General features: G+C 33.2%; 1 protein-coding gene across 3 annotated transcripts in view; it reads right to left on the bottom strand.

Moving 5' to 3' along the window:
- Cntn5 (contactin 5) overlaps positions 1-24890 on the bottom strand; it is a 1189809-nt gene that overhangs the window by 340308 nt on the left and 824611 nt on the right. For all 3 annotated transcript variants that reach the window (XM_078046906.1, XM_040285131.2, XM_078046907.1), the window contains one exon: positions 6229-6432. In XM_078046906.1, coding sequence (XP_077903032.1) covers positions 6229-6432 — 204 coding nt within the window. The remainder of the gene's footprint in view (positions 1-6228; positions 6433-24890) is intronic.

The following is a 24890-nucleotide window of genomic DNA, read 5'->3' as shown; positions in this document are numbered from 1 at the left end:
ATTGATTGTTCAAAACATTACAGAGCTCAAGACATATCATCTTTCATACATTCGACTCAATTGGGTTTTGAACTCCCCAAATACATAATACAGACTCACTTCTGTTACATACTCACATTTTTACATAATGGCATATTAGTGACTGTTGTATTCTGCTACCTTTCCTATCCCCTACTATCCCCCCTCCCCTCCCCTCCCCTCCCATCTTCCCTCTCTACAGGTATCAACTCCTGGAAGCATTCTCAGCCAGTGGGTTCAGTGTTATTGTTAGGCATTACCATAGCAACATATACCTATATTTGAATCATAGCACTGCATTTCAAATAGCTTTCTCACTCTTCTTTAAGTCCTTATCCATGTATCTGAATATATGTCACAGAACCTAATGCCCAATGGAAGCAACATCCTTATCAAATGACTAAGTGATTGAGACTTTCTATGGAAACAACATCCTTATCAATGTTAGGGTATTTGAAATTATGTAAATGCAAAATGGAACTCCTTTCTATAAGCAAATGTGCTAGAATTGTGAAAACTTTCTCATTATCACCAATGTTTCCCATATCCCTTGTGCTGCAGTTCCAGTGATCTTGGCTGTACTTTTTACTCTCGCACCTGTTACTATAAACTGGTTTGTATAGGTGAAGCCAGTTCCAGGAAATTGGAACTTGAGGGCTACCTGAAGTTCAAGGGCTTTCACTGCCTAAAGAATTACTTCCAAGTAAGGGGAGAGGGAAAATCCATTGATTCATCCTCCAAGGTCACCAATCTGAGTAGGCGTGTTAGGCTCTGCTCCTGTGGGATGAAGCTGCAGATGCCTAGAGAAATGGTCATCTCCATAATGAAGCCCTGTTTTTCACTGATTGACCCAACACTACTTACTCCAAGTCTCTGGGAAGAAATTAAATAAACTATAACCAAGAACATTGTGTTTCAAGCTTTGCTTTTAGAGGAACCTAAGGTAAAATAATACTTTCTATAACAGACAGTTTATTAAGCAAAATTTTACTTGTACTTGAAACAAAAACTTTTGCTTATGCATGTATCCTTTATTATTTTTAGAAATATCTATATTTTTTAGAGAATTATAAAATCACGATGCTCTTAAAAATGATTTTTATAGCTAACTCTATGGTCACAGCAGATTAAACACAATTTTTATATTCAAATCCCTGCAGAGGTATTTGCCAAGTTTGCAGAAACATCCATTACAATGCCTATCTCTGCACTGAGAAGTTTGTAAGACCCAGCAGGAATTTCAGCTGACTATGGTGCAATAAATGGGATTCATCCACAATCATTCTATTTCTATTTTCAGAATAAGTGTTTAATATATGCTACCTACTTGGGAAAATGTTCAGGATAGTGTCCTTTTTATGAATACCCTTTCTGATTACATTATTTTAAAGAGAGACAAAATAATGAAAGTTTTTAAATTAAAAATGATTGTCGTCTAATTTGTTATAGTTATCTTAAGACACACATCTTAAGAGCTTCTTGCTTTTTACGCATCATCTTAGAATTCTGTAATCAACCAATATGCTTAGTAATTTTTAAATGTAACGGCTAACTTTGAATTGCATATAAATATTAAATCTGAGAAATTTGGAAAGTGGTATTGGGTTCTTGCATGGTGTGTCTGTAGACACACTAGTGGAGTGTATTCATGTTCATGTTCTGCTTAAATTGAGAGGGCAGGGAGTTTGCTATCAGGAAGTAGGTACCCAAATGTCAGGAAAAGGTTTTTCACTCTCCTGCCACTCACATAAACAAACAAACAAACAACAACAACAAAAAACCAAACACTTTAGCTTCAGTTTACTGAAACTGATCCTTTGAATTTTTGCAAATAGAGATACAGAAGGGATTCTAACATTTTACTGTGACTTGTCCATTCTACCTATCCCCCTTAGTTTAAGTCCCATTTCTTCCATCCATCCTCATTGCTAACTTTGATTTCAGTTTTTCAGACTTCTATCCAGCACATGGTTGTCAACTCCTTTTGATTATCCTTTAAATTTTATTTAGATTTCATTTTTTTCTACTGTTTTAATCCTTTAATTCACATCTTTCCTCATTTGTCTGGAAATATATCAACATGTCTGATGTGTTGGTGATACCTTTTCCTCCTCAAGACTTTTCTCATGGATGATATAGATTTCTTGCTGTAGGGTGTCAGAAGGGACACAAGCAGGTGTGCGCACTCTGTTCTTCAATTGCTTGTCTATGCCCACACCCTCACTTAAACATTTCCTCTGGTTTCTTGACACTACTCCTTTTCCTATTTTCTCTGTGTCTTCTTATTATATTTTACTGTATTTCATTATTTACCCTCCTCAAGTTGTCTGGCTTTTTCAAGACTTGACCCGAAGTGTTACATATTTTCTCATTTCCTACTGTCTCCATGTGCTTTCTCACCCACACCACTGTTCAATTATCACCCTTGTTGCTATGAATTTTGTTTACATCTGAACACTTTTATTGGAACTACTTATTGTTTTTCTACTATATGCCAAGTGTATTACAATCTTATTATTGTTATAGTTTGATTTTTCATTATGTTATACTTAATTCTAAGTTTTACGTATTAGGAAAAATACATCTGGTATAGCATCAATATCTAGAAAACGACTGAAAATCTGGAGTAATATGATACTGAATTGTTACATAGTACTAACTTTTAAATATCTACTGACTATTAGCTTCCAGAATCGGTTGATGGGGAAGCATATAAGACTTTGTTGTATTTGATGATAATGTAGAAGCAAAAGTAGAAGGCAAAAGAAGATAAAAGTAGTTGAGGGAAGGAGTAGTAAAAAGTAGGGATAAAATTTTTCTAATTTATGAAGAAATTAAAATTTGTTTTGAAAAGTATGAAAACTGCAAAGATTTCATACATTATTGAATCTAAAAGGGAAGCAACAGAAAAACTATGAAAATATCTGAACATGACATAGAGGAGTGTACACCCTGTTTGAGGAGGGGAGGGGATTTGGGGTTGGGAAGATAGAAGAATGAGGTTGGACATTATTATCCTATGTGTGTATATGATTATATATGATTGGTATGATTTCACATCATGTACAACTAGAAAAGTGAGAAGTTGTACTCTATTTATATATGATGTATGAAAATGCATTCTACTGCCACGTATAACTAAATAGAATGAATTTTTTTAAAAAGAATATATGAACATGTGACAGGAGAACAGAAGCAGTGTTTGCATACTTATTTGAGGGATTAAACAACTATTATTTAAAATTGATTAACCAAGAAATACCAAGGTATTTTTCTAGCATTACATGAAAGTTTTCAAATATGTGAATTAAAAATAACTTTTTTTTTCCTAAAAAATGAAACACTAAAGAGTGACTTTTAAGGACAGGGAGAGGGATCAATATGGTTTTTTTGTTTCTCTGCATTGCTACATTCATTCAATAGGGATGTTTTAACATGATAAAAAAGATATTAATAGACAATAGCCAAGGAAACAACAGACTTAGAAAATTCATATTTCTTATTTCTTTAGATTACCTATCTTCTCTGGTAAAAAATAAGACTGTCCCTGAGTGATATAACTGAAACTTAGTAGATTTATTCTACTTGTTTATTTTCAGTTAAATTTGAAATCACCATGTTGTTTTACTTATTTTTGCTGCACTTATTAATCATGTCACTGTATTTTTCAAATAATGTTGAAGATACAGACATTTATTAAAAATAAACAATATTGATTATTGCAATTATTTCAATTCATTTGACAGCTAAAATTATTCATGTCTGGTGACATAGCATTTATTATATAAGAAACAATGACTAATAGTGCATTATTCTGACTAAACGGAGGGAATGAAAACCACCAGTAGAGGATGGATTGGGGATTGGTTCTAGCAGGATGAATATCTCTATTGAGAAAGAATGGGTTGGGGAATAATGATGTGGATGAAGATGCAATTAGTTAGATTTGAACTGTGTTAGTAGGAAGATGAGGTTGACAACTTAAATAGTTCTGTGAAGTGGTAGTAGGGGAACTGCCCATTTGAAGGAAAGCAGAGAAGCATCCAAAAGCTTTTTGACAAAATAGTAGATTAAATCATCCAATTTAATGGGATTGAGTAGCACCTTTCAAATTGGTGATCATGAATCCACAGTTGGGTGTTACTTTTGAAGCAGTCAGAATAAGACTACAGTTGAATTCATTGGGATCAGAGGTTTGCCAAACAAAAGAAACAAAAGTTGGAAGGAATAGAGTATTTTAAATATCAGTAAAGGATTACTCTTTAATGTTTGAGTATAGAAGGTAGAAGGTAAAGTTAAGTGACACATTTGGGCCATGAATTAAAAGTTACCCATGGACATTGAAACTTTTAACTAACTAGTAAAGGTAGTATTAGTTTTGGAGTTCTGACTAATCTATGTGTTATTTTTATAACTGGCATGTGTAATAAGAGGTCTGTTGTATGAAAAGAAGGCGGAAAAGATTCTCCAACCTCAGGCCTGAACCAACTGCAAGGTGTAATTATATATAAATGAATAGTGTAAATGGAATTAATTGTTCACAGAGAAGAATGTTACAATTCTCAGGTAAGGATGCTTTAAATTCTTAAAGGATTAATGAAAGAGTGCTCTGAAATTTTATGAAAACAGCTCACAGAGAAGCAAATCAATTCCAAGATGTTGATTAGATAAATTGGAAAAATAAATTTGAAGTAAGCAAAATATATACACACTCAGAACTTCAACTAGAATGATGGAACACACAATGGTGACACTTAAATCTCTTTACCTGGCCTAGCTGTCTTATGGATATTAGGAACATATATTGGAATGCCTACTATATAGCTCCACAGAGATTTTCTGTGGATACTTCACCTTATCGTATCCAAAACAAAATGCCTCATGTTCACCCACTCAGCAATCTGTTCCTCCACCTGCCTCTTGTGAAGAAGCTACACCCACTCATTAAAGTATGCCAGTACCTTGAAATTGTCTTATACAGTATCTCCCTGCAGTCCAGAGAACCATGTTTAGTTTTCAAATCCTGATAATTCTACCCACTTAATACCTCAGTCATCTTTCTTACCCTCCAAGGTTACTATCACTATTTTCGTTCCATCCCGTATCACCTCTATTTAGTTTCAGTAGCCTCTGGGTTGGTCTGCCAGTCCCTGTTCATGTTTCCCACCTGTTCATCCATGACAGTATCCTGTGTGGGCTTTAGCAGGACTCATCTTCTCTCTAATGTTCCAGCGTTAGATTTCTCCTCTTTAAAATGAATATTTTATTTGTACTTTATCCATTAAGGCTACTAAAATCTATTGAGTCTACAATACTGTGTGTGTGTATGTATACTTATAGCTTAGTGAGTCTCATAAACTTCATTAATGAGTGTGTATATATCTAAAGACACACTAAATAGTAAAAAAAATCAGTGATATAACTTTAGTCATAGATTCCAGCAGCAAACATAGTCTAAAACCAAGTATGTAAAAGAACAGCATTGAGATAGATTATTTTTAAAATTTCAAAATCAATCAGTTCTCAGCTCACTTAATAATGCCTTCATAGATTTTTTTTGGTTGCATGATAGAGCAAGTTGCATATCATATATCAACTGTAATACAGCATTTGACTTCTTTAATGCAATGCTTCACTATAAATGTCTATAAATACAAATGAGGTGTTTAAATGTGAAGATACTTTAGATAGATGGCAATACCTATAATTATAGCATCATCATATCTGCCTGAATTGCACTTAAAAGTTAAAGTTCCAACTGTTCCTATTATTGAAAAAGTAATAATAACAATTATAATTGTACTATGAAGTATTAAAAGCTGAACATTCAGTTTGAAAGCAGCTAAAATAAAAATGTAATGAAAACTGAACCCATAAAAAGCTTACAATTCATATACATATGCTATATGGAGGCACTAAAGTGGAAAGAAAAGAACTGTGGTCTCTTTATGACAGTTCTCAGATTCTCTCTTTCTTTCTGGAATTACAGTAGCATTATAATGAATATTTTTCATCCATGGATCATCACTTTCCCATATCAAAATTTTTCTTCTAAGGTATGCATAACCTCAGAATAAAAATGCTGAGTTTCTAACCATAGTGAATGCCTTTTTATTTTGTTTGTACTAGGTCAAATGCTTAGAGAACACTAAATATCTGTTTTTCACATGTGAGACAGCCGACCATTTTCCTCTGGGCCACGCAACTTACCATCATTTCGTAGAGTGAGTGGTGTTGGAGGACTAAGTACTCGAGCATTCGTCACTGTGTTTTTCACCAGACAAATATAGCTGCCGACATCTGAGGTTTGCACTTTAGAAATATAAAGGTTGCCTGTCTCCTGGGAAATGAACCGCCGGCTGTCTTCCGCCACAAAAGAAGGGAACTCATTAAACACCCAGCTATAGATGATCTCTGAAAACACAAAATTCAGTTGTTGAAAGATACATATTATTTAACTATCAGACAAAGCTCAAATAACAAAAGACTTTATAAGTACCACAGAGATTGCAAGTCTATCTATGTTTTAATTTAGCACATTGCATTCAAAGAATTGTTATGCTTCATGGCTACAGGAAGATTTGGATATTTCTTAGGGATGCTTTATTCTTTCACTTCCAATGTGTACTGAATATAGGTTAGATACTCAGCATTACAACATGAAAATAAAAAGATGAGACAGTTCCTTATTCTCAAAGATCATCTTACTGAGGGAAATTTATTCCAACCCCTTGAATCAGCATGCAATAAAGAGATGGCAATGTATATTCAATTGTAAATACAGCTTGAGAGAGGGGCATAGTCATTTTGATCAATGAATATTTCCTGAATTAGGAGATATTTGAGGTGCATTCATTTACTGGTTTATTCATCACACAATGGTTGAAGATCACCTCAGACCAGGCATCCTTCCAAGAGAAATCGGAACATCCATGCTTTTATTATAATGGGGGGAAATGAAGTCTATATCAACAAATAAGGGTATATCAAGCAATTGATAAGTGCTGTGAAGGAAACTATAGCATTTTGTGAGATTGTGGCAGGGCTGAGAAACTTTTGAATTATATCTTACAAAGTCTCCATAGATAAGGATTAGTATAATGACAATGAAATGACTAGGAGAAAGGAAAGCAGGGGAAATAATGACAACTACCTTAGGCAGGTATTTTTAAAATAGTCATGGAAGATACAAAATGATTACATGTGAGTGGTAGTGGTAGTGACAGTCATGGGGAAAGTGGAAAGAAGTGATGGACTGGTTCTGGTAAAAACATGGTGGACGGTTGACAGAAATGCTGATGAATGATTATGAAATGTAATAAGAACAACAACAACAAGGATTAAGTTTTCTTATTCGTAAAATGGGAATATCATTATCTACTTCATAAGTTTAAAACAAAATAGTGCATCTAAGAACTTGAAATATAATAATATATACATAATATAAAAAGTACATCTTTATGATGGCTCATCTCCCTAAAACTGTCTGGTTAGGGGTTCCGTCTAACACAAAGGGGACAGCACAGGGATCTAAAACAACAGTAAAGGAAAAATGTAAAATTAAGTATTTGATATTTTCCACAAAATTTTCAATGAAGAATTGAATATTTATTTTAGGCAAGATTTAGCCAACATATTTTTATTTTCAAGGCACATATGGTAGTTCTAGCAGAAGCCTGAAAATTTTGAAATATTTTAATAAATTCTTTATAAAGAAAACTATTGTATGGTTATAATTACATAGTTGGTAGTCTTACTCCACTTGATATTATATCAAAAAATTATTACAAGTATCCACATGGCCTTTTTCAAAGGAGGCCCATGGAGTATATCTAAAATACTTCAGCATGCACTCACCATGCTCAAGGAGCCTAATTCCAAGGACTTCTGTTTTAATTATATGAAACCTTCTAATTGTTATAATGAAGTTTATTTTATCATTCACACAAATCTCACAGACATTTAGTATTTTTTATTAGAATTTACTGGAATTTTTTGTATTTTTGGTGTATACTACTTAAAATTTGGGAGGAAAGAAAGCAATGAGCTATTAAAGGCTATCATTCACTGAAATATTATTTATGTTACACTGTATATTAGTCTGCTTTACATCTCTGTGACCAAAATACATAATAAGAACAGTTTAGATAAGGAAAAAAAATATTTTTGGTTCATGTTTTGAGAGGTCTCAGTCCATGGTTGGCTGACTCAATCTCTCTGATCCTGAGGCAAGGCAGATCATCATGGTGCAAGGTCAGGCAGAGGAAAAGTGCTGAACTCATGGAAGCCAGAGAACAGAGGAAAAAGAGGAGCCAAGGAAAAAATATCATCCTCAAAGGCAAACCCCCAATGACCTACTTCCTCTAGCAGTGCCCTGCCTGACTATATTTACTAACCAGTACAGTAGTCCTTCCAAATTATTAATCTAAAAACTAGATTAGATGAATCACTAGTTTACAGCCTTCAAAAACTAATCGTCTCACCTCCAAACATTCTTATATTGCTTAATATGAGCTTTGGGGGACAGCTCATATCCAAACCATAACACTCTGATAATATTTATTGAATCGGTATCTCATAAAATATCAGAATGAGACTAAAGAATATAAAAATTAACATTTTCTCAAACTTTATAGAGTATTTGTGGCTCAAAAAAAGCTCATGTAGTTCCTCAAATAAGTTTCTGGTTTCATGTAAAAAAGCATTTCATAATTACAAGAAGGATAAAAAATTAAAACAACAAAAAGCTAACAATCTATACCAAAAATAAAAATATTGAACTGAACGAAATGTCTTTAGAATTCTTTACTGTATCTACCTATGAGGTTTTCTTTTACCTATTAAGTGTACCTGGCCCTTAAAAATAATCTTATATATTCTTTTTTATTAAATGATAAAAATTTGACATTATTATTCATTTCAGAAGATATTGAGACTAGTTGCTCAATTGTGATTTCACATTTTTGAAGGTTTTTTAAACAGTATATTTAGCTAAAGCAATTCGAAGTGCTGTAGATGTTTTGGTATGATCCTTGTGTATATTTTAGCAGACAATGAGTATTTTTGAGGTATCTTGTACATCCTAGATTGTAAAAAGCTTCCATAAGAATGCTTTTGCATCTGCTTATACCCAAGGATACACTCACTTTAAATTCACTGGTGTTATTTTTGTTACCATGTGGTATTATACGTTTAGCCTACAAACCCATGTGCTATGGAGTCTTTGGGCTTCTCTGGGAGAACTTTTTGTCTTTTGTTGAAACAGTGAGGGTCATTCTAGTTCACTAGAAGTATGGCACATCTAGGGCCTGGCTTGATGCAGACATTGCTATTTCAACTTTTAGTAGCAAAGAGACCTAATGTCTTGTCATTTGTCCTGGCAGGATCTTTCATCTTCAAGATTCTAGGCTTTATGGACAATTTCTATGGCTTGTTCCAAGATGTCTTCAGTATTAATAAAATAAACTTTTAAGCTGATAAGCTCCGCCTAAGTCTGATTTTGTACTTCTGTATTAAATTTTAGCCTAAAGCTGCCTCCACATGTAACAAACTGCATCATAACTCAGTATGTAAACAAATTGCAAACTTAATTAAGGGGATATTCTTGTATCAGATGTCTAATTTTCAGCCAGTCACAGGAATCAAGTTTCAACAGTTCACAGTATGCCAGCTAAATCCACCATGTCCATATTAGGCAGATGCTGACTGTGACTAATCAAATTGTTTTTGTATCTCACTGTCACTTCCTTTTCTGTAGAAATAAACACAGCCTACAGATGTAGTAGAGTGGGGTATTCTGAAACAACCAACTTTAGTTAGGAATTCTATCTGGTTTTAAAATCTTCTCCTTGCTCAAATAAGCTTCATAAAATGTAATTCATCTCACAGGTGGAGTAAGATGGTAGCTGAGTAATATCCTCCAGTGAACATCTACCCATAGGCATGACAAATGGAAGTGTTATTCAAGCACCAAAGCACCTTAGCAATAGCTAAGGGAATGAGATGAATGATCATAGTGCCTGCTTTTGGTATAACAAAATGGAAAGATATACTGAGAAGGCAGGAGGAAGTTGCCCATATCATCTCATCTCCATATCCAAGCAATATAGCAGTGTGTAGAGATGCCACATGCTTGAAGGAAGAAGAGGGAATTAAATTCAGGTCTTAGGCTTGAAACCCAGCTAGTTCCAGGTCCTCTACAGTGAGACCCATTGCCAGGGAGAGGCCTATAACACCTGCTACCAGGATAATATCTATGAACTAAACTGCTGGAATTGTGTTAGCAGGCAGAGACAGCTTCCAACATCCTTTCTCCAATCTTGGATAGTACATCAAGAAGCAAGATTCTACCACTGGGAACAGGAAACTAAAGCTAAAATAGAATTTTGTCTTGGTGCTCAGTACCAGGTCCATTAGGGTGAGATCCTTAACTAAGTAGAAACTGAAGGCAGTTCCTTAGGTAGGCTGATGCTAAGCTGGGTTGTATGTGAATCTCACAGCTACTAGCACTTTCTGTAAGGCAGAGCTCAAAGATGGAATAGATAGACCTGTCCTCACATCAGGAAATGCCTGGGACTGACTTAAGTTTTGTCCTGTATCACTTGTAGACTTGGAATGAGCATGAGGCACATTTCCTTTCCCGCATCCATATTACACTGTGCAGGTCCCTGAAATTGGGAAACTCAGGTGAAATACAGCTTAGCATTAGCTCTGATGGCCAAAGATTTTCTCCACTATCTTATACCCAATCTCAGGCAGCACATTTATTGCAAAGCCAATGCTAGAAGATAGAACTATAGAACTGCCCTGGTATTGGGAGGAAACTTTACTTAGTAGGACAGACTCATGTTTAGGCCAGTCACCACTAGCTATGGTGCACCCATGGGACTGTGAAAGTTCTAGTAGTTGTGAGATTAACATACAACCCAGCTTAGCATGAGTCTACCTAAAGAACTGCCTACACTAACACTACCCCAATCTTGGGCAGCATAGCATGAAGAAGAAACTATTAGCTGGGGTATGTGGGTTTGTAAGTATAGTACTTGGTCTGAGGATTTAGTGATAGGCAAGTGAATTCTAAATCTGGGCAGGTCTTAATGCCCCTGGGCAGAGGCCTACCTGCAGATGGAACCTCTGGAATAGACCCAGTGCCAAAGAAATATACACAGTGCCAGTTTATTAGACTCATATTCCGACTAGCATCATTTGTGGCTGGTTGTAGAAGTCTTGTGCCACAAGTTTATCAAAATAATAGATAGCCAATAGCAGTGTTTTGTTGATCTTTGTGGTATGTGAGCTTGGCAGCATTGGTGGCCATAGGATCCTGGAGCTGGTTGATCCATGGTGATTCTATGTAGAGTCTCAGAAAATTCCACAATACCTTATCACAAGATGGTGTCTATGGAAGGGGTTTTCTGGGATACCTCATTCCCAGTAAAACTTGTGGATATGGACTGTTCTCCCTAAGCACTCCCCTGGTTCATGCTGAACAACATTTCAACTATTGATTTGGGACACTCTTGAACTCACCTGCTAGTGATAAAACAGTGGCAACATGCCAATTGTAGACACCTGGCAACCCAGACCTGGCACTATCCAGTTCATAAAAAGTGGAAGTGACTATAAGCTAAGAGAAAATGATCCTTCTTGCTATAGTTTGGATCCAAATGTCCTCAGTCATTTGGGTACCATTCCAAATGACTTAATAACTTTCTGTAAGGCATAGTCATTGATGGTACTATTGGGAATTGGCAGAAACCTGAGAAGGTAGGGTTCTAGTTGGAGGATAAGCCACTGGTCAAATGTGCTTGATGGGTGTATCTTGTCCCAGCCTCCCAGCCCCTTTCTTCCTTGTCACCCCCTCTTTTTTCTTTCCATTTCTTTCTCTGCTTTTGATTGGTATGAAGTGAGTAGCTTTGTTCTGGTACATCTCCTGGCCATGATGTTCTGCCTAGAAACTATAGGGTCAGCTGAGGAGGGACTAAAACATCTGAAACCATGAGTCCAAATAAATCTTTCCTCCTTTAAATTAGTTTTCTCAGGTATTTTGTCATAGAAATGGAAAGCTGACTAATGCTAGTCTGTTTACAATTTCTGAAAATCCAGATAAGGAAGATTGGGATAAAAATCTAATCCTTAAATTCTCAGAAGATGTCACACATCAAGAAATATCAAGAACTCTCAAGAAACTATGACCTAAGGTAAGAGTCAAAATTAGGCACCAAAAACCGACCAGATAACCATCAGTATGGGATAATTTTCAGAGAATTTGAAACAACTGTTTAAGGAAATTCAATGAGTTCAAGAATACATGGACAAAAAATACAATATTCTAACAGCATAACTTAAAAGATTAAATCAATTAAAGTAACCCAAGTAATCAAGTGGAGAAATACATTTGGTTAATTTTAAAACACCAATAAAAGGTGTCAGTATCAAGATAGATCAAACAGAAGAAAGAATTAATGAGTTTGAAAGTGGATATTTGAAAATGCAGAGTTGGAGGAAAAAAAAATGAGTGAAGAAAAATGAAGAAAGCTAATGGGAAATTTGAGACAGTATTATATGAATAAATATTTGAGTTTTTGGGATCCAAGAAGAACTTGGAATTCCAGAGTAAGAAAGCTTATTCAAAGAAATAATTGCCCACAACTTCCCAAATCTAATGCCAGGTACAAATATGCAGATTTAGAAGGTGAAAGGTCAACAGTCAGATTTAACTCAACCAAATTCTACCTAAGACATAACCCAGCTCTATGGTGAAAGATTAGGAGAAGATTTGGAAGAGAAAAGAAACAAATGACACATAAGGGTATCATAATTTCCTGGGCTATGGACTTCCCAGCAGAATCCTTACAGGCTATGAGCGAGAGAGATGGTGTTTTCACAGTAGTAAGTGGGAAAGAAAAATGAGAAGAAAAACAGAACACATGCCAATGGAGAATACAGTGCCCAAGAGATGAAGGAGAAATAAAGACATGACTAGACTAATGAAATCAGAGAGAAGATATATTCACCACACCTGTCCTACAAGGAATGCTAAAGGCATCTCTTCATAGTGTAATAGATATTAATGAGCCAGAAGAAAACAGGGGAAGGTGAAAAACTCACTGGTAAGAGTAATTACACAGGCAAATTCAGCATGCTCTAATATTGTTAGCATAGTGTATAAACTGTCCATATCTTTATTATAAAGACTAAAAGCAATTAAAAATAATTATCATAACTTTATAAGATATAGGCAATATATAAATATATAATGATCAAGGGGTTCATTCAACAAGAGAAATAGCAATTCTAAATATAAATGTACTCAATATTGAGCACCCAAATATGCAAAGCAAATATTAATAGACTAAGGGGAGAGATAGAGAGATCCCAATACAATAATATGTGGGGACTTTAAATATGCAGTAGTAGGCAGATCATCCACACAGAAAATTGACAAAACATTAAAATTAAATTGCACTTTAGATACGAGGAATGTAAAGACATTTATATAACATTGCCTCAAAAAGCTGCTGAAGACATTTTTCTTACAAGCATAGAAAATATTCTGGGTAGATCATAAATGCCCACAAGTCTTAATGATTTTTGAAAAAAAATCATATAAAATATTGTTTTGACCATGATACAATACACTAGAAATCATTAACAAGAAAAGTCGAAACTATAAAGACAAATGGAAGTTAAAAAAAAAAAAAAAGAAAGACTTTTGAGCAATCTATGGATAAAGGAAGAAATCAAGAAGAAAATTTAAAACTTCCTGAAACAAATGGAAATGGAGATTCTTATACCTCAAATTACAGAATATTCCAAAAGCAGTTCTAAGAGCAAAGTTTACAGCAATTAATGCCTTCGTGACAAAAGCAAAAATATCTCAAACTCCCTACTATTGCATCTCAAGGAACTAGAGAAACAAGAAACAAACATAAAATTAGAAGGATAGAAATACTAAAGATTGAAACAAATTAATATAGACTAAAAATACAAATAATCTATGAAACAAAGAGCTGTTTTTTTTTTTAAAAAAAGTAGACAAACTCTTAGTTAGATTAAGAAAAGGAGATAGAAGACTTAAAATCAGAGACCAAAGGTAGATGCTACAATTAACACCATAAAAATATAAAGTATCATTATAAATTAAGAACAATTAAATGCCAACAAATTTAATAGGTTAGCCAAAAATATTCATTAGAGAAAAGATAGCCTCTTCAAAAAATTAGATGGGAAAACTGGAAATCCATATGGAGTAGGATGAAATTTACTATCTCTCACCTTGCACAAAACACAACTTAATATGAATCAAAGAACTATATATTAGACCAGAAACTCTGTACCTAATACAAAAAAAAAAAATGTAGGCCCAACACTTCAACATATTGGCATAGGAACTGACTTTCTTAATAGGATTCCTAAAGCACAAGAAGTAAAAACAAACAAACAAAAATAATAATAAATAGGATGGTATCAAATTAAAAAACCTCTTACCAGTAAGAAAACAATCAAAATCATGAAAAAAAGAGCCTATAGAATGGAAGAGAATCTTTGCCACCCACACCTCAGATAAGACATTAATTTCCATGATACACAAAGAACTCAAAAAGCTTAAAACCAATAAATAAATAACCCAATCAATAATTCAGTAAACTAAACAGATGCTTCTCAAAGAAAATATACAAAGGTCAACAAATTAAAAAAAAAAAAGTTCAACTTCTCTAACAGTTAGGGGAATGCAAATTAAGACTACACTGCAATTTCACCTCACTCCAATCAGAATGGCAATTCTCAAGAATACAAGTAACAAGCCAGGTGCAGTTGGTGCACACCTGTAATCCCAGCTGCTCTGAAGACTGAGGCAGGAGGATCATGAGTTCAAACCAGCCTCAGTAATAGCCAGGAATAAGCAACTCAGTGAGACTTTGTTTTTAAATAAAAATACAAAATAGGTCTGTGGATATGGCTCAGTAGTTGAGTGCCAATGAATTCAATCCACAGTACCAAAAGAAAAAAGAATACAAGTAACAATAAATGTTGGCAAGGATGTATGGAAAAGGGCGCATTTATACACTAGTTGTGGGACTGAAAATTAGTATGACCACTATGAAAAGCAGTATGGAGATTCCTCATAAAGCTAGGAATACAACCACCATTTGGCCCAGTTATCCTACTCCTTACAATATATGCAAAGGAGTTAAAATCAGCATGCTTCAGTGAAACAGCCACACCAATGTTTAAAGAATAACAAACCACAATAGCTAAGCTGTGGAACTAACAAGGTGCCTTTCAACAGATGAATTGATAAAGCATAGTGGTATATACACCCAGTGGAATGTTACTCAGCCATAAAGGTTAATGACTTTATGATATTCGTGGGTAAATGGATGGAGCTGGAAACTATCATGCCAAATGAAATAAGTCAATCCCCCAAAACCAAAAGTCAAATGTTCTCTCTGATATGTGGATGCTAACAATCAGTGAGGGTGGAATATAGAAAGTTCAGTAGATTAGACAAAGAGCAATGAAGGGAAGGAGAGGGATAAGAATAGGAAAGACAGTGGAATGAATCTGGCATAATTTCCCTATGTACATATATTTATACACCACAGTGAATCAACTTTGTGTACATCCATAAGAACGGGGATCCTAATTAGAATAAGATATATTCCATGCTTGTATGAATATAGATTCTACTGCCATGTTTAACAAAAAAGAATAGAGTAACTGACTTTTATATATTGAGCTTGTATTATGCAGCCTTGTTTTAATTACTTATTATAGAATATTTTGTCAATTATCTTGGGTTTTACACATAGATGAATATATTATCTAAAAATAGACACTTTCATATACCCTTAAAAATCTGATATCTTATAAGAAATATACAAATTCCTAGACTAATAAACCTTACCAATATTTAATCATGAAGAAATAGAAAATCTGAGCACCATAACAAGGAACAAAATTAAATCCCTAACAAAAATTCTTCCACCAAAGAAAAGCCCAGGATTAGATGGTTTTACTGCTGAGTTCTCCTAAACATCTAAAAAACCATTACCTTTCCCTTTTTTATTCCAAAAAATAGAAGATAAAATAATGTTTTTGAACATATTACATAAGTTCAGCATTACTTTGATACCAAACCAAATAAAGATACAATTAAACAAAAAATACAGTTAAACAAACACTACTGGTTAAGAACTCTGATTAATATTGATAAAAATTCCTCAACAAAATACCAGCAAACCCACTCCAAAAATCCATTAAAAAGATTATTCATCACAATCAAGTTCTGTTCATCCTATGGATATAAGTATTGTTCGATATATGCAAATCAACAGTCACGATAAACCATATAAACAGAATGAAGGTCAAAAAGCATGTGATCATCTCATTAGATGCAGAAGAAGGCATTCGATAAAATTAAATTTTCCTTCATGATAAAAACACGTAACAAATTAGGCAGAGAAGAAACATTCCTTAACATGATAAAGGTCATATATAATAAACCAAGAAATAACATTGTACCGAATGTGGAGAAGCTGACAGATTTCTCTTTAAGAATAAGACAAGGAAGCCCCTTTTTACCAATTATATGCAACATGCTTCTGGAAATCCTAGCCAGATAATTATAGTAGAGAACAAAATAAAAGGCAACCAATTTTGAATAGAAGTTGAATTGTTATTCTTTGCAGATGATTTTACATTTAGAGAATCACCAAATTTATAACAAAAATATTAGAATAAATGAATTCATCAAACTTATATTTACAAAAGAAATGATATCAGCATTCTGAAAAGACATTTGTATCCCCATGTTCACTACAGCACTATTCTTAATAGCTAAAAATGGAATAATCTATGTGTTCATTCAGTGATGAATGGATCAAGAAAATGGGGTACCCGTACACAAGGAGATATCATTCAGCCAGAGAAAGAATAAAATACTATCATTTTTGACAATATATATGGTGATCATTATGAACTGGAGAACATTAAGTTAAATGAAATAAGCGAGGCACAGAAAGATGAGTATGACATGATCTGACTCGTATGTAGAACCTAAAAATGTTGATCTTTTACAATTTGAGAGTAGAAGGGTGGTTACTAGAAGCCAGAGGGGAAGGAAGAATAGGGAAAGGTTGGTACTGTTAACCGTTAGATACTAGTAAAAATTTCTTGTGTGCTATCTCACTATGGTATCCGCAGATAACAATTACCTACTATACAGATCAAAAGGCTAGGTGAAAGGATTTTGAAAGTTTTTACCATAAAGAAATGGTAAATATTTAGGGAAATAGATATTTTTAACCAGATTTAGACATGACACAATATATTTATATGCTGAAACATCACCTGATATCCAATTAATGTTTGCAATTTTGTGTTTTATGTATCAGTTAAAACTTTAATTCATATATTTTAACAAAATTATGTCTTGGGTTTTAGTTCATATTTGTTTCTACTATCTGGCATTTTCTTCATTATGAGTTCAGGTATTCCATTGTTTTAATTGACTCATCATTTCTAAATTTTGGAAGTAGAAAATTTTCCAAGTAGTCTCTTTTGTCCTAATTGAATGTCCAAATTTTATGGTTTTATGCATTACAAACTTCAAATGCAATTGCTGCAATTTATTCAGTGTCACAAAACAGATGATATTCTCTTTGCTTCCCTGACAAATAAGATGATTACTTAAATGATATATTTCCACAACCACAGGGCATAAAAACAGGAGTTTCTGTTTGGTCAATGATGTTCATTTCTCAGAAGAGTAGCACCGTTAACAAAAACGTGTGGAAAAGAGTAATGAAACTGCACACTGGACTCTCTGAAGTCCTTGAAAACAATTTCAATGAGTAATCACATGCGATTCATTTCAACATTCTTTAATATAACTACAATTTTGGAAAAAAACATTGTTCTTTTTAATAGCATATTTGCACATCAGAAGCTTAAGGTCAAAGGATTTTAAGGGAACTCAATGGATACAGCATCTGAGTAGTTCAATGACCCAATTAATGTAACTCTCTTAGGGAACCTAGTTTCTTTTTTCCTGTCAGCTACAAAAAGGAAAACAAAACTCAAGTTTCTCTATTTTCATGAAATGTTCAGCTTTATGCTATCTGCAAAAATTTTCAGTTAATAAATTCTATTTACCAAAATCTCTGATCTCATCCTTTCTGGGTTATTCCTATAATGTGAGATTCAAAGTTGTTTACTAAATAACTGTAAGTTGTTTTTTATTACAATGTGTAAATTTTATTTTTTAAATAGTTTTTCATTTATAGTTTAATATATTTGGGAGTCAAATTTTATTAATGATGCTTCAGAGAATGTGTAATATAAACATTGTTGTATTTGCTCTTTGTTTATAATCATATTTTCTTTTAAAATTCCATGGTCCATTATGACTCCTCTCCCCACTCTGTGATAACTAATTTATGTGAAGATGCTTGAGTAATTTAGCAAGATGCTGGTAAAAATAATAAAAATGGACATTACAGAATGTCATGATGGTGCACACCTGTAATCTCAGAGACTCCAGAGTCAGAAGGATTATAAATCTGAGGTCAGCCCCAGCAATTTATTAAGGCACTATGCCACTAAGTGAGACCCTGTCTCAAAATAAAAAAAAATAAAATAAAACAAAGGGCTGGGGATTTCACTCAGTAGTAAAGTGCTTTTGGGTTAAAGCCCCAGTACCAATAAATAAATAAAGTACCAAAAATTGACACTATAATTACTTTCTCTTTGAAAGTTTGTAGTTGATGCTATCACTTTGAACTTTTGAATTGATGACATCTTAAAGGAAAGTGTAGAAAATAGCCCAATTATTATGTTACAGCTTAATATGTGAGGATATAACCTGAAATTCATGAAAAATATATTTTTATATTGCTGATATATATCTTTATCATGCTAGAAAGTATCATTCTGCTCTGTTGAAGAGCAGAGACTAAATATATCTTTTTCACCCCTATATCCTTACAACCCAAGGAGGCCTCTTGTATAATAATGTTTGTTGAATAAATGAGTAGCTAGGATAAAACATGTATATATGTATGCATATAAATCTCTCTAAATTTAGAGTACAAATGTAGATTTGTTTTCACATTTTAAACTTCACTGCATATTTGCTAAGATCTAAATGTGATTATTTTGGCATTCCAAAGATGAGTTGAAGAGATGCTTGAAGTTGGGCTAAATTCAGACACTGAGAAATAATGTAGGCAGCTTAAAAAATATAGAATATGTTGTCAGTGATCAAAAGACAAAGAGTAACTTTTACAATGGCATTATGAAATATTTTCACGATTTACTTCTGCTAGGTTAAATGGATTTTGAAAGGTTAAAGGAATATTAGATCTTAAAGTACTCCAATCACTGTTTCAGGTTAATAGACTCATATATGGTTACTTACTTTGCTTTTGCTTGAACATGCCTTTTGACACTATGTTGAGGCAGCTTATTTGACAGTCCAAGCTACTGAATGGATCATACACAAAGATCATTCTAGCTGCTGGATTTGGTCAGCTAAGAGATCAACAAGTAGTGATAAATTATTATAAGCAAATCACTTTTTCAGTGTGTTGTGGGGATATAAGATGGATCTGGGAAGGTATTAACTTGAGAATTTACTCTGAGTCATACAGTGTATACATTTAATACTAATTCTTCTTCTCCTCTCCCACAAATATTATGAAGTGGTATCATGATTTAGCAATATCAGAGGAAAAAATCCAACATTGTCTGACTCATTCTAACCTCATGTCATACCGCTTTAGGTATTATATTCTAATTTTCTTGAGCCTTAGTTTCAGTATCCATAAAATGGTATAGTAATGTTATATGGTAACATTGAAGATTAAATGAGCCACATAAATGAGAGTGTTCAACATGAAGGAACAGCTCAATAAAGGTAGCTCTTATCTCAGGACAAATGACCTGGTATAATACAGAGTTTGGTACAATGCAAAGGCATTTTACATCATGTACAGTTGTATTTAATTTCTACAAACGTCAAGTTTCATCCATAAAACACAGCCAGAAGCAAGCATCCTAAGAGTAACAATAGAATAAAGCTGATTATTAATACCACAATAATCAAGGCTTTTTAAAAAATGATCTGAAGAATGCAAGAGAGAACATTTGTCATCTACTAAAAAATGAAAGTACCTTAATACAAAGAAGCTGTATTATTACATTAAATTCCCATTATCTTGACTGAACAAAACAAAGTACTAATTCTATTTTTTTTAAGTTTTCGAGACATGTATTTTTATTATGCTGTTACCTAAAGTCAAAAGAAGCAGACTTCTTCTTCAAAATTATGTCATCAAGACAAAATAGAAATTTCATGTGCATATTATTAAAAACACCTTTAGCAAAACAGAATATAAAGAAAAGATTATTTATATAGAAACAGCAGTAAACTGACATTCTCCCGTGATCCACAACTTAAACAGCTCTAAGCAAGTGAATTCCAAGCTCTAGATTTTGAATGATTATATGAGCTGGGTGAGAGTAACTATTCTTATTTTCTCTGTGGAAGACTTTACACTCTGTAGGACATTTATATCCTAGGCGTCTTGTGTCTAAATATAAAGGTCATTGTTAACTTTTTGCAAAATACAGCCGAAAAATTTATTGCTTTACCAAGGGGTTTAAAATTATTTGTATTGAACTCTAAACTACCAGGTCTGGGTCAGCATTTACTTAGCAATGTGAAATAGTAGCACAAGTTCAATTTAGATTTTGAACTTTGCATTAAAAAGTATCCATTGAAGATTTCCCATAATTCATTGGCAAGGTTCACAGATCCCAGCCCTTAAGCAACAGAATCTGTCTTCTAGAATCTTGTCAGGGAATAAGACCATGCTTTTCAAAATTGTGAACTTAAAAAAAAAAAAAGTCATGGAGAATTACTAGAAGAATTTGGAGTTCATCTATAAGACACTAACAAGGTGATCTGCAAGTTTATCCATCATTAAATCAGAACGTTAGATGGCAAAATATAATAATAATAATAATAATAATAATAATAATAATAATAATAATCCTTAACAGATTCCTAGACCTAGAGTCAAGGAAAGGGATTCTTTTGAATGAGGCTTATGGCTTATGGAGCGGGTGTTCTCAGAAGAAGGAATTAAGGATGCAGGATGGCATAAGGACAAAAAAAAAAAAAAGTAAAGCAAGGATGGGGTGTCTGCTAGAGAATAGCTTAAGACTGATCCCACTTGGGGATCTTAAACACACATTCTGCTGTAGAATCAGTGACTGAGGCAATGGGAGACAAGGAGTCAACCAGTTGGTTATTAGTTTCTGGATGGGGAACTTGGGGTGCAATAAGGTCGGAGAGCACAACTTTCCAGATGGGGAAAGTTTTCTTGAGCAAGGACAGTAGCCGACACTCATAGCAGCTGCTGGATGGTGGCCTTAACCAGGTGAAAGACATCTGAGTGGGACTCCACTAGGATCCAGAGAATTTATAGCTCACTTACTATGTTCCAGGAAGAAAGAGTGTTCTCTGTATATTAACTTAATCCTTACAGGAATAGGTGACCTGTTTTAAAGAGGATGAAACTAAGATATAGAGAAGATCAATAACTTGGCCAAGAATGATTACTAAGCCTACATATTCCTTTGAAAAAAAGAAAAAAACCCTACTGATTAAGAAATGGTTTCAAATATTTATTAAATTGAATTAGATAGATTTGGGGTCTAATTTTTTAAATTAAAAGTTTAGTGCCTAAAATAGTAACAAATCATAATGTTTAAATCTTACTAGAACAAAAGCAGGTTGTCAATTCTCCTATTAACCATTAAGTCTCATCTAAATTAAACCATAATGGCAGAATCATACTATGTGAAACAGTAAGGAGATGCTGTGCTGATAGAGACTGCTTATAAAAAAACAGCACAGTGTGCCTGAATTGAAGATGCTCACAGAAGTCTTTATTGTTGGACAGTCACAATATTGTTGGACAGTCACAATCATGAGTCCTTATACCTAACTTATATTAAGACTTAAAGAATTTTCTAAATTTAATCATAAAAAAGTCCCACAAGTACTTATCATTTAAGTTAGCAAGTATTTTCTTCAATAAAGAGGAATCTATAGATGGAAATTCTTGATGACTGCAAAGGATTAAAATTCTGGGCAATATTCAAAAGGAAGGAAGATGAAAACCATGGTTGGCAAAAAAAAGTTTTCACATTTTTCCTGTTTTTATTTAATAAAACATTATCTGTTATCCAAAGGATTAACTTGTTATTGACATATAAATGGAATAAAATTTATATTTCCCTATGTATTAAAGCAAAAGGATTTACCCATTAAGTATTCAAAACACACAACATTTTTTTAATTTGATAGTGAATTTTTAAAAGATATGTTTGCTCCTTTTAATTTCATGCATTAAATTTCAATGCCTAGAATTTCAATTCTAGGCATTGAAAATTTATTATTGTGTGAATTTGAATAGTTGTTATAGCAAAAATATTAATAGAAACAAATATGAGTCTTATGAACTACCCCCCCATTGAGGTAGGTGAGTACCAAAACCCACCAGAATTACAATTGCTTAAATTTTATATGTTAAATGAGGGTTGCAACTTTGATTGCTTTTTTAAAATATATTTATCATATGGATGCAGCTGAGAATCTTTAGGTGAGATAAATTGTTATAAAGAAATTGGCTGTCAACTTCTTATACTCAATGTAATTTTTCATAAATGTTTTTTGTACTTTTACAATTTAAGTAATGCTCATTAATCCTTCATGTGAATCTTTAATGGTTTTATTAAAAGTAATTTATTTGTCACATTGTCATGTGCCATATAGGAATGGTGAATATTGTCTATTTGTCAGGAGACTCTGAAGTGGTTTATTTTCTGCTCTGAGAGTTTGTTCCCATGTGTACCTGCTTCAGAAAAAAATCCTAATGATACAACACATATTTATCTCTGTTGACATATAATCACTGCAATAAATCTTCAAATTACTATTAATGCAAATTCACCTACCATGACACTTTTGGGTAAACTTTTTAAATTAAGTTCTTTGAAAATTTTAGAAAAGATGGTATGAGTCTATGGTTATAATATAAAGTGTATAAGAACTTTTTAGAAGTTTTTCTTTTTTATAAGCAGTTTCTCTGTAAAAATAGATGGGTTTTAATTTTTATAATTATATTTGTATCTTAATTTCCACATAATTTCATCACTTGTAATCAACAGGTATTTATCAACTAGACATTATGTTAATGTTTAATACTGAATGATAGAGAATTTTTGAGCAATTAAAGAAAACATAAAAGGGAAATATGCCTTAAAATGCATATAATTAAAGAAATTGAATGATCATTATTTGAACATATTTATTTCTATCAGAAATGAGAGGCATGCATATACTATGGAAATAAAATGTCTAACTGGCATGAAACATGGTTTCTTCTCTTTGGTTCAATTATTTTTCCATTTCACCCCTTTTTCTTTATTTTATTTCATGAGAAGTTTTCCAGACTTCAGTTTTCAAATTGGCTTCCCCTTGGTCAGTTCCAATACTGTTTTAATCTTTAAAACTTTTTCTAATTCTAGGATATTAGTAGAGATTTTCTTCTCAAAATCTAAACATGGACAGCCTTGTTTGTCGAGCACTAATTGCTCAGATGTGTTTTGTGAATTTTCTACAAGTGTGAGTTCTGTGATGTTTTCCTCCCTAAGCCCCTCTCCCTGGTTCATTGGTTAATTAATAATTCCAAAATTCAGTGATATTTTTCAAAATCATAAAACTACTAGAAACTATAATAACTGAAATAAACTACTATAATTTTTTTGGAATCCAGAAGATTTAGATAATATGGTAGCTTGAAAAATAGGAAAACTATGTCTATAGGGCTTTCTGCAAATTTCAAGAATGGAAACCAATGGTTAAATAGATAAACTTCCTGAGGAACAAGTTACTTAGGAGGTGACTGTTAAAAAAGAAAATGAGGAATTCAGATATGGAGGGATTAGCTGAAGAAACTGACAAAAATGGAATTCAAGGCTATTTCATTTCAGAGAATGAGGAGACTATGAAGATAGATTTAGTTTTTAAATTCTAGTACTTATCATTTATTTTTAATGGATGGAAAAGCTTCACTCAAAACACTGATTTTTGTAACACAAATCATATTACAGTACAAGATCTGAGCAACACAGGATTCAACCCAATGAGCACATGCAGAGAAATAAGGTGATATGACACCATCAAAAGAAAAGATTTTTTAAAAAAAATATGTTTTTAAATATGTTATTAGTTGTCAATAATTTATATTTGGTGCTCAGAATCAAACCCAGTGCCTCACACTTGCTAGGCAAGCACTTTATCATGGAGCCATAATCCCAGTCCAAAACTATTTTATACCAATGAAAAAATATGTTTAGATTTTTACACACACACACACACACACACACACACACACACACACACACATTTTTTTTGCTTTTTACCCTGTATGCAGAATCAGCTTAATAAACTCAAAAAAACTCATATAATCTAAACTTTTAGTTAAAAAATAAATTTATGCATAAAAGAGGTATTTTGCTTTGCAGTTGGGTAATGTACAATAAACTATTCTTGTTCAAGATTCCTGTGCACATAGATTATGCAGAATTTAAAAATATGTACATTTTATATTATATTCTTTAAGATTCTCATCTTATTCCAAATTGGAATTTAAGAGTAGTTTTATTCATTATTCATGTCACCTGTCTGTCTAGGAACTTTGAGTGATGTTTACATGGGATTAAAACCATCAGTCTCTGCTTTTATGTCAGACTCCTCCCTTTCTTAGGCATCAGGTATTATTTCTAACTCATCA

This window comes from Ictidomys tridecemlineatus, chromosome 4 (genome assembly GCF_052094955.1).
Source record: "Ictidomys tridecemlineatus isolate mIctTri1 chromosome 4, mIctTri1.hap1, whole genome shotgun sequence".
In the NCBI taxonomy this organism is placed as follows: domain Eukaryota; kingdom Metazoa; phylum Chordata; class Mammalia; order Rodentia; family Sciuridae; genus Ictidomys; species Ictidomys tridecemlineatus.
This window is presented reverse-complemented; position numbering and strand designations above follow the sequence as displayed.